The sequence below is a fragment of the Paramacrobiotus metropolitanus genome, unplaced genomic scaffold, assembly GCF_019649055.1.
Source record: "Paramacrobiotus metropolitanus isolate TYO unplaced genomic scaffold, Prichtersi_v1.0 Parri_scaffold0000027, whole genome shotgun sequence".
Classification (NCBI taxonomy): Eukaryota; Metazoa; Tardigrada; class Eutardigrada; order Parachela; family Macrobiotidae; genus Paramacrobiotus; species Paramacrobiotus metropolitanus.
In genome coordinates, this window is record NW_026570247.1 from 1,088,793 (window position 1) to 1,103,068 (window position 14,276).

The 14,276-nt window shown below is 43.7% G+C and overlaps 1 protein-coding gene across 2 annotated transcripts; it reads right to left on the bottom strand.

Moving 5' to 3' along the window:
• Positions 1-9,915: 9,915 nt before the first annotated feature.
• LOC129588014 (uncharacterized) lies at positions 9,916-11,018 on the bottom strand. 2 transcript variants are annotated; one of them, XR_008690428.1, is made up of 2 exons: positions 10,923-11,018; positions 9,916-10,665 (listed from the first exon to the last, which is right to left on the bottom strand). XR_008690428.1 is itself a non-coding variant. In XM_055482012.1 (2 exons), the coding sequence occupies exons 1-2, from the start codon at positions 10,934-10,936 to the stop codon at positions 10,141-10,143; spliced, it is 468 nt and encodes a 155-aa protein (XP_055337987.1). In that variant the 5' UTR covers positions 10,937-11,018; the 3' UTR covers positions 9,916-10,140. The 2 variants fall into 2 exon arrangements, 1 of the variants encoding a protein (XP_055337987.1); XM_055482012.1 differs by having other exon boundaries at positions 9,916-10,594.
• Positions 11,019-14,276: the final 3,258 nt, after the last annotated feature.

Consider the following 14,276-nt stretch of genomic DNA (forward strand, 5'->3'; position numbering starts at 1 on the left):
AGTTTTGTATCCTACACGAACATAAAGACATCGATTATTGACGCGCTTAGCTGCTGGCAGTGAAATCAGGCGTTGGACACTACGGGATTATTTTGTTTAGTGTTTAATTAGGGGAAATATATTCTTTTGTGTCATGGTACGAGTACAAACTATGCACCAGAACAAAACGGCATTTACAAAAGAAACACTTTCTCTATGCTATCCTGATCGGGGATCGTACCCATTACACAATCGCGTTTCCCCGTTGTGTTTGCATAGATATTCGCTGTTTAAAAAACTCTTTCGCCCGCTTTTGGCCAGTTGAAGTTGCTATACCGTTTCCAAGCGTTTCCACTAGCTTTTTAGTACCGTCTCCATAAGGTCCGTAAATTTCGATGGCTGCAGCAACGAAATCGTATCTTGCTTGCATGCAAGCGTGTTTCGCTAGTTTCTTCCTTTCAGCGAGTTCGGCTGCTGCGCCGGCGTTCACGGAAGTGCGGTCGATATACTAAACCGCCACGGTGTTTGATTTTGCTCGCTGGACTATCGATGCCCATTAATGCCTGTACAATACAATACAGTAGGTTTTTCCTGACATCGATATCCGGCATTTTGTCAGCTTTTAAGAGATGGTGCGGCGCCGGCAGCAAGAGCAGGTCGCAGCGGCGGAGCCGGTGCAGTTCGAACCGTTGCCGCGTCTGGCTGGGTTAAGGGTTTAACCCGATCAACGTATTCTCTCTTATCAGTGACGTATTAATCGGCGTTCAGAATTCGCTATTATACCAGCAACACTATGTACGCTTGCGAGGCTGCAGGCACTCTTTCGACTAGTTTTCTTGTAATACACCTAGCACATTTCTTACGGCCGAACTACAGCAGTCACCAATCAATCACAGCTGAACAATCCGTTCCAACAATACAGAATCTCTGATGGTGGCGTCGGCATGCTAATATTCGTAGGCGCGCGTGCAGGAAGCGATGCACGTGATAGTATTGGCTGTAAGGCACCTGCTCATACATAACTGCCCGATGATTGATCCTGGATTCGGTGGCATATTACTCGTAATTTCCACAAAATGCTGTTAAGACGCACTGTTTAATAAAGCAATCCGAGAAGCTGGCTGAGATTAAAATACGTACCATGAACGCCCGCTCGCTACTGCTCTGTGATATTTCCCATATTTGCTGCCAGGATGGGTCAGAACGGTATGGCAGCTTTCATTAAAGTTACAAATACTTCTTAACCGAAACCATTGCGAAGCCGCCGCAGCCCTGCGTTGCGGCTGAAGAGCCCGGAAATTATCGTCATTAAGCGAAGATACTGCCACAAGGCCCACAACATACATCTGAATCTGCAGCTGAGCTGCAAACACGCAAAATGGCAAGAGAAATGGACGCACGGAAAATACCCAGAAACGGCGAATAGCTAGTATGGTGGGCGGTGTCATCGGCCCAAACCTGGCCTAATCGCAGATAGTTCCTTGCTTGGAAACATTTTCCAAAAACTGGCAAAACCGTCGAAGCCATTGCATAGCGCACTTATCAAAAGAAAGACATGCAGGAAATAAGGCCTGTACGCGTCTCTTCACCAGAAACCCGCTAGCGCAAACGGAACTCGTATCCAGTGCACCGGAAATGCAGCTGCCGAAATCGGATAGCCGTAACAGCCGAAGCGGATATTACTTCTGAGCAGGAAAGAGCCCGCTGTTGTTGCTCTCTCGAGGAAAATCAAATTTTCTGACTGGTATGACGTGCAGATCGATTTACGTTGGTTCGCATCCCGCTAAACACCCTCACACAACCATTAGCACAACTCTCTGTACGATGAGTTCAACCACACTGGTCACCATGAACTATTCGGCCCTTGCTGTCATAAATTCAACTGAAAATCGGACCGGCGTCATGGTTTTAATGTTAATCGAACCAACGACGGTTGTTGCTTGGGCGATCGTTTTGCTTATGCTGTGCTTTGTCGGGGCGGCTGGGAACCTTCTCCTGGTGATGACCATACTGCTTAAAAAGAGTCTACGGGTGGGAGCAGGGCTGTTAATTTCGGCATCGTTGTCCGTAATGGCTATCATGTGCTTAATATCGTTGCCACTCTCAGCCATCTATATGTACGGAAGTCAGATTAAGAAATGGAATTTGTCGCCTGCTGCCTGTGTGGCCGAACGGTATATTTTTCAAAGCCTGTTACATGTATGTCTGTAACCCGCAGTAATACGCAATAAGTTGCGGGTCAAATAAACTTGCTTTAAATCAATTCTTCTCCGTATCACAAAAGCGTTTTAACGGCTGTAAATATGTAAGTACAGAGTATTTTTCTCTATACTTTTGCCAAAATTACTGTGCGAGATAAATCGAAAACCAAGAACTAAGGCAGCCGTGACGTGATTCACTTCGCTAACCATCTTTGAAAGTAGGTTCTTTATCTTCTGGATGCCATGATTGCCGTCAACCGTTTCATCGCCGTGCTGTTGCCGCACCACTACGCGTCATATACCACGAAGAATTCTAACGCTTACCAGCTCGCATTAGCCGTTATTGCCGGATTTGTTCTCGCTCTGCCGGGATGTTTTGGCTTAGCCGGAGGGTATATTAAAAACTCCGTAGGCAGCTGCACTTATCCGTCAAGTGGACCCATTGGAAATGCGCAACAGTCCCTGGGTGTGTTCATTCCCATCGCGGTGACGGTTGTGTCGTACTTTATCCTGGCTATAGCACTGAGAATCAAGAAGCGCGCGCAGCAGAGTTCTAACAGCACCGGCATATCGACGAACCGAGCAGCCACTGCCATCACAAAGATGGCTTTCGTCATCTTCTTTATCAGTCTGCTGGCCTTCCTGCCCTTTCCGATCATCGTAAGAGTGGCACCCCAGACCTTCGTCTCGTCCATTCCACTGCAGTTATTCTCGCGGTTTGTGTATCCGATTGCCTTTCTGGCAGTGCCCGTAAGTAATTATTCAAGCGATACCTCCAAGATTTTCCTTTGCTGATTGGTTACAGGTTTTGCTGCTGCTGATGAGTTCCGAATATCGCAGCGCGCTCGTCAGATTACTGGGACGTAATGCGCGGATTGGAATACTATTAGAACTATCGTTGCCAGCCGAAGTTGCATCCTATCAAGCCAAACAGAGCAATCGCCGTCCATAGAAGACCGAGATTTCGAAGGCCATTAAATTGCTTACGTTCACGATTAAAAGATGAATTGCAAAATTGTTAACCTGTTATGGTTAAATTTTGTCGTTTTACACACATTTGTTCATTGTCACAGGAAGCGATGAGAGCTGCGACAAACGGGTTCATGAGCGAAATAATGAGAATTATTGAGCCAGCCTGCGCTAGCTGCTAGACAGTTCACTTGCTCACTGACGAACACGTGCAAGACCTTTAATAAGCATCATGTACCGGGTACAAGCTTGAAGCTAAGAACCAAAATAAAATTCATAACTTAAACACTCCCTCCATGTTGTCCTGGTCAGGGTTGTACCCATTACACATATCGCATTTGCACGTTGTATCTGGATAGATAGGGGCTGTTTCAAAACTCTTTCGCCCGTTTCTGGAAGTTGCTATACCGTTTCCCATTTTCTCCACTAGCGTTTTTGTTCCGTCACCCAAGGTCCGAAAATTGTAAAGACTGTAGCTACGGAAGTGTCCCTCCTCAAAAAGTAGAAATCGACCAATAGTAGCATTCTGAGCCTGAGTTCTGAGTTGAACCATTAGGTAATACCCTAAAAATCGGTCATGGTTTTAATCGGTTTCTTAATCGGTTTTGGAGCTTAGCGCACTGGCCCCTAAATCTGTGTCGCCGTTATAGATATCAAAGTTTAGAACTTTGTTATGTCATCAGTTATCAAAACCAAAGTTCTGTGCAAAAAGAAAAGGATCGGTCGACCGACAAGAATTATGGCTATGGCTATTTCACCATAGTATTCTGCAGTGTGGCAAAATAGCCTTCTGCTATTTTACCCCACTATGCGTTACATTAGCGTTTTTGTATTCTGTTGCAGTATGCATTGCGTCTAGCACGAAGCCGCTTATCTGAGCGTATTAGTTTGGGAGTAAATTTATCGATGAGCGGCCGGTGGGAATTTTTTGTCGGGAGAGGTCGGACTTGGCGTGAACAGAGTAGAGTGTATTTTAGGCACATACATAGTTTTGTGCTGCCTTGATGTTTTAGTGTTGCCAAAACGCTTTCGTCAAAAATTTCGTCGAAAATTACGGACAAGCTTGTGCCTCACCTCACTACATAGTACATACCGTGACCGCATAGTACAAACCTATGTATTTGTTCTAAACAGAAAATTCATCGGCCAGTGTTGCGCTTTCAAGCCCGCGCATTGCAAAAATTTTAACGCTAAATTAACTTTATTTAAGAAATTTACCTGGGTTTGTAATAGATGTGTTCGAAAAATAAAATTAGTAAGTAAAGGCAACGCCCCAGAAAAATGTCAAAAGTAAGTTAATGTCCAACGGTAAAATAAGCACATTGGCAAGGACGTTTTACTTGTGTTACATATGGCAAGTTTATCCAAGTTATCGACGCGACGGCAAGCGTCAGTATACACGGAAATGCAGCTTTGCGCGAGTGCCGTGAATTGGTATCACAATCATTTGGCAGAACCTGTTTCTGATGCGGGCTTGCATGAGTACTTGAATAGTGGGCACACATTATTTACTTGAACGATCAATTAAAAATTAAACATTTTATAGCCAGGCAAATTCGGAAAACTTGACTGAAACATGTGGCTTGTAAAACATGAAAAAATCATCTTACTAGCAGTATAAGTTTTATTATAAATTTATTACTGCTATCAAGAAAAATAATTTATGACATCAAGCATCATTAATTATTGATACAAAGCATAATTAATTACTGCATCCGCAATTTGTTAGTTAAATGGATACACAACGTCTTGGGTACGTGTACCATACCGGCAATCACGTTGTACACAATGCCACGTTGTACACAACGCTTCGTTTTCAGGTTCATCGGCGTCTTGTTTTATTTAAGTGGCAACGTCTGCCTAATTAGCTTGCGCTTCTCACTTATTTGTTATGCAGAAATTGCTGTTCCTTGAGGCATTCATGTTTTGCCTGTATCAATTTTTCCAAAAAACAGGAAACTTGGCATTCGTACGAACTGAATTGTGGATAAGCACTATGAGCGTGGTGCCTGGTGGCGTCTGGTGCATGTTTTACTAAATGCTAATTGGTGACACTGACCGGCTAACTGTCAGCAGCACAGATTTTGCATTCTCAGGCAAAATTAACGCGGCAAGCGCAGTATATAAAGATGTCAGTGCTGTTAGGTGATAATCACGGTTACTTGGTGCAGCACTCTGCTGTCAACTCTTTCCCGATCTAAGGCAATCTTTATCGACTTCAGTTATGTGTGCGAAGAAGTCAACCGCTGCTATCCTTTCGCTGTGTACCACCGTCACGCTGCTACTGCATCACAGCGCAGCGGAGTCTGGTGACCCCACCGTCGAATCTGACCTCGACGCAATCAACGCTGGAATTGGTACAATAAAATCATCTGGAACTGCCACCCGGTAAGGCCTTTAATGACTGCAGCGCACGCTTTACTGGAATGACTTCCAACTTAGTGGATGCTGCGCTGATAACATGAAACACCTTGCTTTCACGCAGTTAGTGCCGTTTATATCGTGTAAGCACAAATTTAGAGCAGCATGCTATGCCCTGCCACGGTAAATTCGTCGCTTAAATTATAATTATTACTTCAAAATTAAATCATAAATCATAATCGAATGTGCAGAGTGTGATCATCTGCTCTGTCAACTGTTCATATAACTATGCATATGCGGAAGTTAGAGCGACATACAGATACACCCTGTGACTTGTGAGCAAGAAAAAGGCGCGGTGAATTTTCTGTACGCGCTTTACCAAGACAGCAAAAACCGGTTTTAAAACGATGTGAAAGTGATAGTACAGCAGAAACATTTAAGGACATACCGAACTGCACAGGTGTGTGTTTGCTTGGTATTTAGCGCAGGTATGTCCAAACGTTGAGTTGAAACCAAATCAACTAGCGGTCAACGTAACCGTGGATAGTTGCCCTAACCAGCATTCGTAACCGTCAACCGTGGATGGTCGAGGAGTGGCAATCCTTGGTTGTTTCACATTGCAGCCATCCACGGTTGTCGGTTAAGCCACCCTCTAGTGGACTTGCTGGTGCTGGTCAACTCAACGTGGAAAGGTACATGTGTCTGTCCAGACTGCGTCTCAAACTTGCTCGTACGGATGCCAACCGACTTATGCTCCGGTCATACTTGGTGTTTGAAGCCTTTAGAACAGTTCTAATCAAAAAACGTGTTAACAGTATGACCGCAAGCTGTTCTAAGCACCTTTTTCTTGGAACCAAAAACTATGACCACTCTTCGCACAAAATCTTTAAAACATGTTCTATAGCTATATAAAACGTGTTTTAGTGGGGAGGGGCCTAATCAAACTTCTTGAGATGTTTTAGTACGTTTAGTCAATGGTAGTGCTCAGGACCGGAACTGGATCCTGGTCACATACCGATTCCCATTGTTATATGAGCTGATAATGCGGATATCATTTGAAAACACTTAAAAAAAGTGCGTCCAACTGTCGAAAACACATAGGTCATGTCATGTAATAATTTGAGATACAAATTTTGCTGCTATCATTTAAAAGCACTACCGATACGTAATAAGTAACAAAAGCAAAATGCATGTGCTAAGCAAAAAGTTCTAAATTTTTCGTTAGAACACGAAGTATGACCGGGGAATTAGAGAACGCACTCGTACGCGCGCGCACTTATAGATGACTGACAGAATTCAAGAACATTAATTTTAACAGGAATGTTGCGTCCTAAAACTCATTTCGTCTCATTACATACATGCAACATACAGCTTAGGACAAAATGGTCGCATACCCAATATCTCCACATTCAGTACGAATGCAGCGCAGTGCACTGTACGACTGAGTTCAAAATATCCGTTTCGTACAAGTGTACTGCACCGCTTGCGTACAGAATGCTGGGTATGGGGCTTTGCGACCATTTAGTCCTACATTGTAACAACGGGTTTTCGGGTTCAGGGAACAGGCGGGAAAGCTTGTTTTATCGTGAACGTAAATGAAGAACCGAGAAAACCTATTTTACTTCGATAATTTCTTATACATACAACCAGAAAATAACATCACTATATTATCGTATCTATAAAAACGTTAGCAAACAAAATTTACTGTTAAAGTGATGGGTGGTACCGCGCAAGCGGATTAAGCACCGCTGTATCAGAGATCTGCTAGCCGCAGGTTTTGACCCTTCCAGTCGCACGCAAGGGAAGCGGCAATTAATGCAATCAAGTGCTTCTTAACAGTAACCAGTTAGCTTAAGTGCATCCGCGAACAAAAAATGTCTAATTAACACCGACGCAACGTAAAGCGTACATCAGTGGGATTAACAGCGAGGCTCATACCGAATGCCTTTACATTTTTTGCAGTTCCTTTACAACCAACATCTTACAAACATTTCTAAAATGTTCCGACCCATTAATGACTAATGGCTGTCGCGAGTGTGAGAAGTCATGCGCCAACCCCAACCCGTCGCCGTTATGCGCTTATCCTTGCGACAGCACCTGCATCTGCAAACCGGGTCTATACCGTACTTTCATTCCCTCGCCGACATGCGCGCCGCCCAATGGACCCCTGCTCAACAACTGCAAAGCAGCATTAAGTAACGTTAAAGGTTAAACACCCGATGGCCGCGGCTACGATGCGTGTTGTCATTAATTGATGTACACAGCAAGCGCTGATGATAGTTTATTTCTAGATGGTGTTGCACTGCACACTGATTTTGTCTGATTACTTTGATTGCCTTTGAACAAAAACGGAAATTCTACTGATGACATCAAATGATCACGTATATCTGTACAGGGTGGGCAGTTAGATTCAAATGTACCCAGAGATTTCTAAGACTGGCAGCGGCATATCTGTTAAATTTTGTGGTGATTACATTACAGGTCTCGAGATGTTGATTTAATCAAATTATTAAGTGTGTCGCCAAGGAGGAAAAATAAGTATAGTATTTTGTTCGGCAATGTGTGAGCACTCTTTAACTGCACCCATTGTACTACGTTATTAAAACTACTTTACTACAATAATAATACTCTGCATTACTCAGCCACTTTTATTAAACGTTTATTGATTTTATAACCGCGACATAATAGTCGTGAATCATCTCATTAGGGCCGGCATTCCACCACCAAGAATTTAAAAAATGAAAGGACTACGCGCAAGAGGCTATGCCGCAAATATTTAAATAAAGTTTTTTTGAGTTTTTTTATGAGTTTCGGCATTCTGCCTGGTCATTTCCATAATGGTATAGTTGCGCAGAGAATTGCACTGAGTGCAGAGAGCCGTTCCGTGTTGCTCAGTGAACCGCACTACTAATGGCGGACGTAACCGGTAACACCGCGCGGATGGTTAGATCGTTCGCCTACCGCTTTTGCCTGAACGCCGGCAAACCCGTGCAGCCCACAAACAAACTATCTACCTAATTTGTAAAAATAGTAGTTTGCAAGGAATCATAGTTCCTAGATGCACGATAGGCCGGATTGGGAATGCGATGCACATGTATTGTACACGTATTACGGTCTGTAATAATAGCAGCTTTAATTATTATTTGTTAACACGTAATAATTAGCGATTGCAACTAACGCATTTCCCGGCAGACGCGGAACTTCTACATGATTATACCACATTGCGAAAGCTAACTTACTGGGAAAACCTGAAAAAGTTAGCCCAAAGCATAACTCAACCGGAACGTATGTGCCTAAAATTCATTTTAAATTCGAAAAAAAATCGTAAAGTCTGGATCGGTGTGAGAACGATCTTCATAGTTACGTACATTTACGTGCGAAATTTGAAAGAGATCGGTCCATAATGAAACTTTTGGTACACTTGAATGCATTTAAACTTTTTGGAATTCTGGGTCACCCATAATTTTCCAACCTGATGTTGCGCGCGCAAACCCATTTCACGCCTACGTAAACAAATCCTCAGGCTACAGAATAACATAAAGCAATGAAGAAAAGTATCTGGGAGTGGGCGAAAGCGAAAGTTGCCGTTGGATGTACACAAATTTTGGTGCTATGTGCCGGGCCAAATCCTTTAGCTCGTGATTAATGTTACCGCTTCCGGACTCCACTGGGGGCACTGGAGCCCCGGCTGCTTTGAGGCTGGTGCTCTCGGTGATTGGCTGTGTGCGTTGACCGTGGGTCAGGGAAAAGCCGGCCGACCGGGGTCGGCGGAAGAGAGCGACCAGTGCCCTGCGCAACCGAAGGCCCCTTTATTGAGCAAGAGCGAAATAACATCAGAAGAAGAACGGTAGGGTGTGGCGGGTGGTAAAAGAACAGAGATCACTCGCGCGCACACGATCTCGAAGGAACAGAGACAGACAGCATGCAGAACCAGTGCGAGCACACGAACAGTGCCAAGCGCAAACAACATGCCCGTGCAGGACGGCGGCCGCTTTGATCTAAAGCGCCACGGCGACGCGCAGCGCCACCAACAGACTCACGTAGCTTACTACACAAGGGGAAAGGAGAAAGAGCGGGAGCGCATGTCCTCCAGCTAACATTAACATCAATTAACTCGTTAATTGTCATTTAGTTATTGCAATTTGCATACTGTGTTCCGTGCATCAAGCACTAACAGGTCTTTTACATAATGTAATCATGCATTGCAATTTATCGCTGTTACCATAGTACCCCACAACAAGTATGCAAAACAACAGTGCAGCGTGCCCACCAAGGGATTATTCACATCCATCCTGCTTGAATCGACTGTTGGCCGCTGAGTCGCCGACCATGGCCGAACGATGCAATGCGATATATAAGCGTAAGCTGCGCACACAATACGGTAACTTCAAAGAAAACATGAGTAAGAATGTTACTTTTGCAAAGCATACTACTATTTTTGCAAGAGCAAACAAGATGGAGTGTGATAATAGTAGAATAAGAGCTCTGACTAACGCATAGTTTCAGTGTCATTGCGAGAAGTATGCATAAATATATTCCTAAGTGTGTATGATACACTGTTGTACAACGTACATTGACATTGTGACTGTGAGGCTGAATAAAATAACGAAACGGTTTTAGATTGTGACCTTTACGGATGCATGCCGGTTGTTCTTGCTTGAACATGGGCGGAACGCGCGCCGCCGACCGCTGCCGTTGTCGCCGTGGAGTGCGAGACAATGGGCTTGGCTGATCTTTTGGTGCACTGAGATACAACCTTTTCACATCTCATGGCCAGCAGTTGGCGCACTTGTTGTCGGTACTCCTTGCTGACAGTCAGATATACGAAGAAGTTTAGCGAATAATTTGCCATCAAAGAGACATCACAAATGAGCGGTAAAATATCCGAGATGGTATGCGTAGGCGTAATAGGCAGCCCAAAAATCTGGACCAGCACGATACCGGAGGCTAGCAGATTAGGACCATTTGTAACAAGGTAGACGGCGACGGTGCCCCACAGCAGAATATGGTGGGAGATGGTGTGCTTATTGCGAGAGTCGTGTGTTTGACCGGAATGGAGAAGAGATTGTGTTGCACGGTATTCCCTGCGAATGGCACAAATAAGGATACTGCTTAAGAGCAGCAAGAGAAGAAATTTTCCAAAGCCGAGAAATGCCTGTAAATTGCCACTCATTAACATTAGCAGAGGCATTCTAGATGGCCATATGCAGGATGCACGTCCGTCGTACTCGTAACATGGTTAAAAAATTTCAATGACTTTTAAAAATTATTTAGCTCCAAAAAAATTTTATAAACCAACCAAGATCGCAAAAAGCTGGTTTATACCAGGTAGGTAGCCGAGTGAGACGTACACTATTTATATTGGTATGTAAACTGATCACAGTATGACATACATATAACTAAACTACTGACCAGCAAAGTGCCATGAGCTGCTGCCCAACGCAACAACCAGTGCGGCGAGTAAAACTGCCTTCCAATTAAGAACTGGACATATTCAGAAGAGTCTTTGCTCGACGGGATTAAAAAGGAAATTTTCCAAACAACGTTAGCCAGCTCATACGAAGTCACAGTGAAAGCGGTTACTAAGATACCGCACACCGTAAGCCGGACTGGCAGCGTGGGATGCGTCAGGTTCACTCCAAACGGACTGATATAGGCTAACAGTCGTCCACCCGCGAATGCAATTAAGGTCCTGAAAATATCGTAATGCCTTATACGCATTCAAAAAATGTGGACTTGCCAACATTTTGTTTACAAATACTTGTATCTTGAATTATTTCAGGTTAACGCATTACGGGATAAATTCCTAATTGTCACGAGTAGTAATGGCCTACCAATCGCATATTTCCACGCATAAGCCGCGCAGGTATCCAGATATCGCAGTTGTCACCCACCATCCCACGGCAAGATGGATTTCCAACCACGATGCCGAAGAGAGGACGGGGACTTCCCAAATATATGTTGGGAAGTTGGCCCACCTGAGAAAGTACAAAATGATTATTGTGACCGTTTGGTACCTGAAGTTCTTTCGCCCCTGATCTTACAGCGCATTCAGGTTGGCGACACTGATAGTTGTCATGAACACATTGGTGCTGGTACGCTTTTTGGCTGACATCAACACGGCAATGTTGATCGTATTGCCGACAGTACAACAAGCCAGAAGGAATGGATATGTTATCAGCTCAACAATGTACTGCCATTCAACCGTAACCACTCTGTAATTAAAAGAGTCTGATTCGTAATTATAGCTCGTCTTGTTAGTGCCACTATTCGCCAGTGATTCGTTGGTGGTACGTTCGCTGGGAATGTAACAATCCGCTGTAGCGTTCATTGGGATGTTTGTGGACGACCTCTGCTTAAACCGCCAAACTTTAACACATTCAACTAAGAATAAACACTGCCGGATTACTCTGCAGCATTTAATAAAGCGCTTTCTGTTACTCGACACATTCCGAGTGCATTCTGGATGATGGATGAGTAAAAGGATCAGCTATGGACGTCATACGCCAGCGAATCCCGGTCTTTAAGCTAGCCGTTCCTACAGTGAAATTGATGCCAAATCTATCGATCCGAAAATTTCGGCACTTCACTTGTTATTTGAATGAGCAAGGTTGTGAAAAACACGCTTTTGTAAAAGTGGTACAAAAAGTGAGACCTCCGTTTACGTTGAGCCATGAAAACAGAGTTTTTCCTTTTTTGTTTGCCTACAGTTTCCCTATGACACTGACGAAAATCTACACGAAATGCGACTCGCTGGTTTTTCTGCAATTGCGGTAAACCATACAAACAGAACAGTTTGTCGACAGCCGCCGACTACAGTAAAACCTCTCGTTACATACACTTGTTTATGAAATGCACTACTCTATAACATATAACCGGTAAGGAACCGAATTGGCTCGCATGTTATAACATAGACGGATTCTCTTTGTAACACCTCTTCAATCCTTACATACATCTTCCGCGGAACCGAATTTAGTTTAAGTAGAGAACCTCATAACAACATTCAACTCCGGTTAAGGAAAATGGCCCGGCATATAGTGTCAGATATGGGATACATACCCCAAAACTTTGGCTTTCGCGCACTCCGAATCACGTCTTCGTAAAACTTTAATGTCATTCTAAAGTTAAATGACGTGTTTGCAGTGTTTTGAAAACCGTTTGCGCGCGCAACATCCGGTTGCCGAGATATGGCGAACTAAAATGGGTTAAAAGTTTAAATGCATTGTTGTGTACCAAAGGTCTAGTTATTACCCCATCTTCTTGCTTTTCTGTAAAAGAGACATGGCCATTTTGATGTATGTATGTATCGTACGTATAGGTAGAGAATGGGCGTATCGTAACTTTTATTGTACTGTATCGTAAAAAGCTGTGAAGCAGCTGAATAGGTAGAGAAAGACCAGAAGCGTAGATATGAAAATGCTAAGAAGATAGCAAACAGGTAAGTTAGAGAAAGCACGAGAATCTGGGAATCGTAAACCATAGCCATAAAGTCGAAAGTAAACCAATTTTCCGGTTCATAGCACTTTCCTATAATTTTAAAATGAATTTAAAGATTTTGAAATTCGTTTTAAAATCGGAAAAAAATGCTATGGATCTGATATTGATTCACTTTCGACTTCATGGCCATGTGTCTTTTACAGCAAAGTTTCAGGAAGATGGGGGTAATAACCAAACCTTTGGTACACAACAATGCATTTAAACTTTTAGCGCATTTTAGTTCGCCCATTCTCGGCAACCGGATGCTGCGCGCCCAAACGGTTTTCAGAACACTGTAAACAAATGATTTAACTTTTGAATGACATTACCAAATAGTGACTCGGAGTGCGCGAAAGCGAAAGTTTAGGTATATGTATCCCATTTCTGACACCATGTACCGGGCCATTTCCCTTAAAACAAAGTTGCATACAAGTAGCCGGATGCAAACGGATGTGATCTTATCATCCTCAACTAATAAGCAGCGACATTAAAGTTCTTTGTGTAAATGGTAATTACTACAGTATATGCAGAACAGCAGAAGTATATCTCAAGTTCTCAACAGAGTTTTCTTATTTTACCCTTCTTCAAGTGCGTACTAAACATATTTTATGATGAACTCAAAACGAAGATTATGTTTTTTAATGTACTCGTTTGTACTCCAAACTTGTAGTGTAGTATGTGTACTACAGATTCTTACAACTGCCTAAATGTTTTATTTATGAAATACATGTACTGCGACGCCCCCATCCCGAATTACAGTAGTACTAGATATGGCCCATTTCGTACCCCTCTATAAGATCGGCCCGCTTTTTTGTTAATGGGTCCATGTATTTCTAAGTATTCCGGTTGCATTCTTACTGTTGTGAGGCGATGGCTCCCCTGCGTCCACCTTCGTGACGCTACTGGAGTTACGGGAGTGCTTCGTTGCACTACTCCGTGGGGAATTGCCGTCTGTGACGCAGCGCTTCTCTCTGTGAGGCGATGGCTCCCCTGCGTCCACCTTAGTGACGCTACTGGAGTTGGGGGAGTGCTTCGTTGCACTACGCACTGGGGATTCCCCATGGAATTACCGTCTGTGGCGTGGCTCTCTTCTGATTGGCTGACGGCTGCTGTTCACTGTGTTCACTATGCGCCGTGCAGTTTACATGTGAGATATTTGGTAGACGTTAGCTCACCGAGCATTGAACGTCAGTGTGTTGGTTTTCACGATAGAGAACGCTAATAAAGTGTACTACGTAGACTGGATATCGTGCGTTGTGCATTTCTTCCCTAAAACGTCACGTATTACAC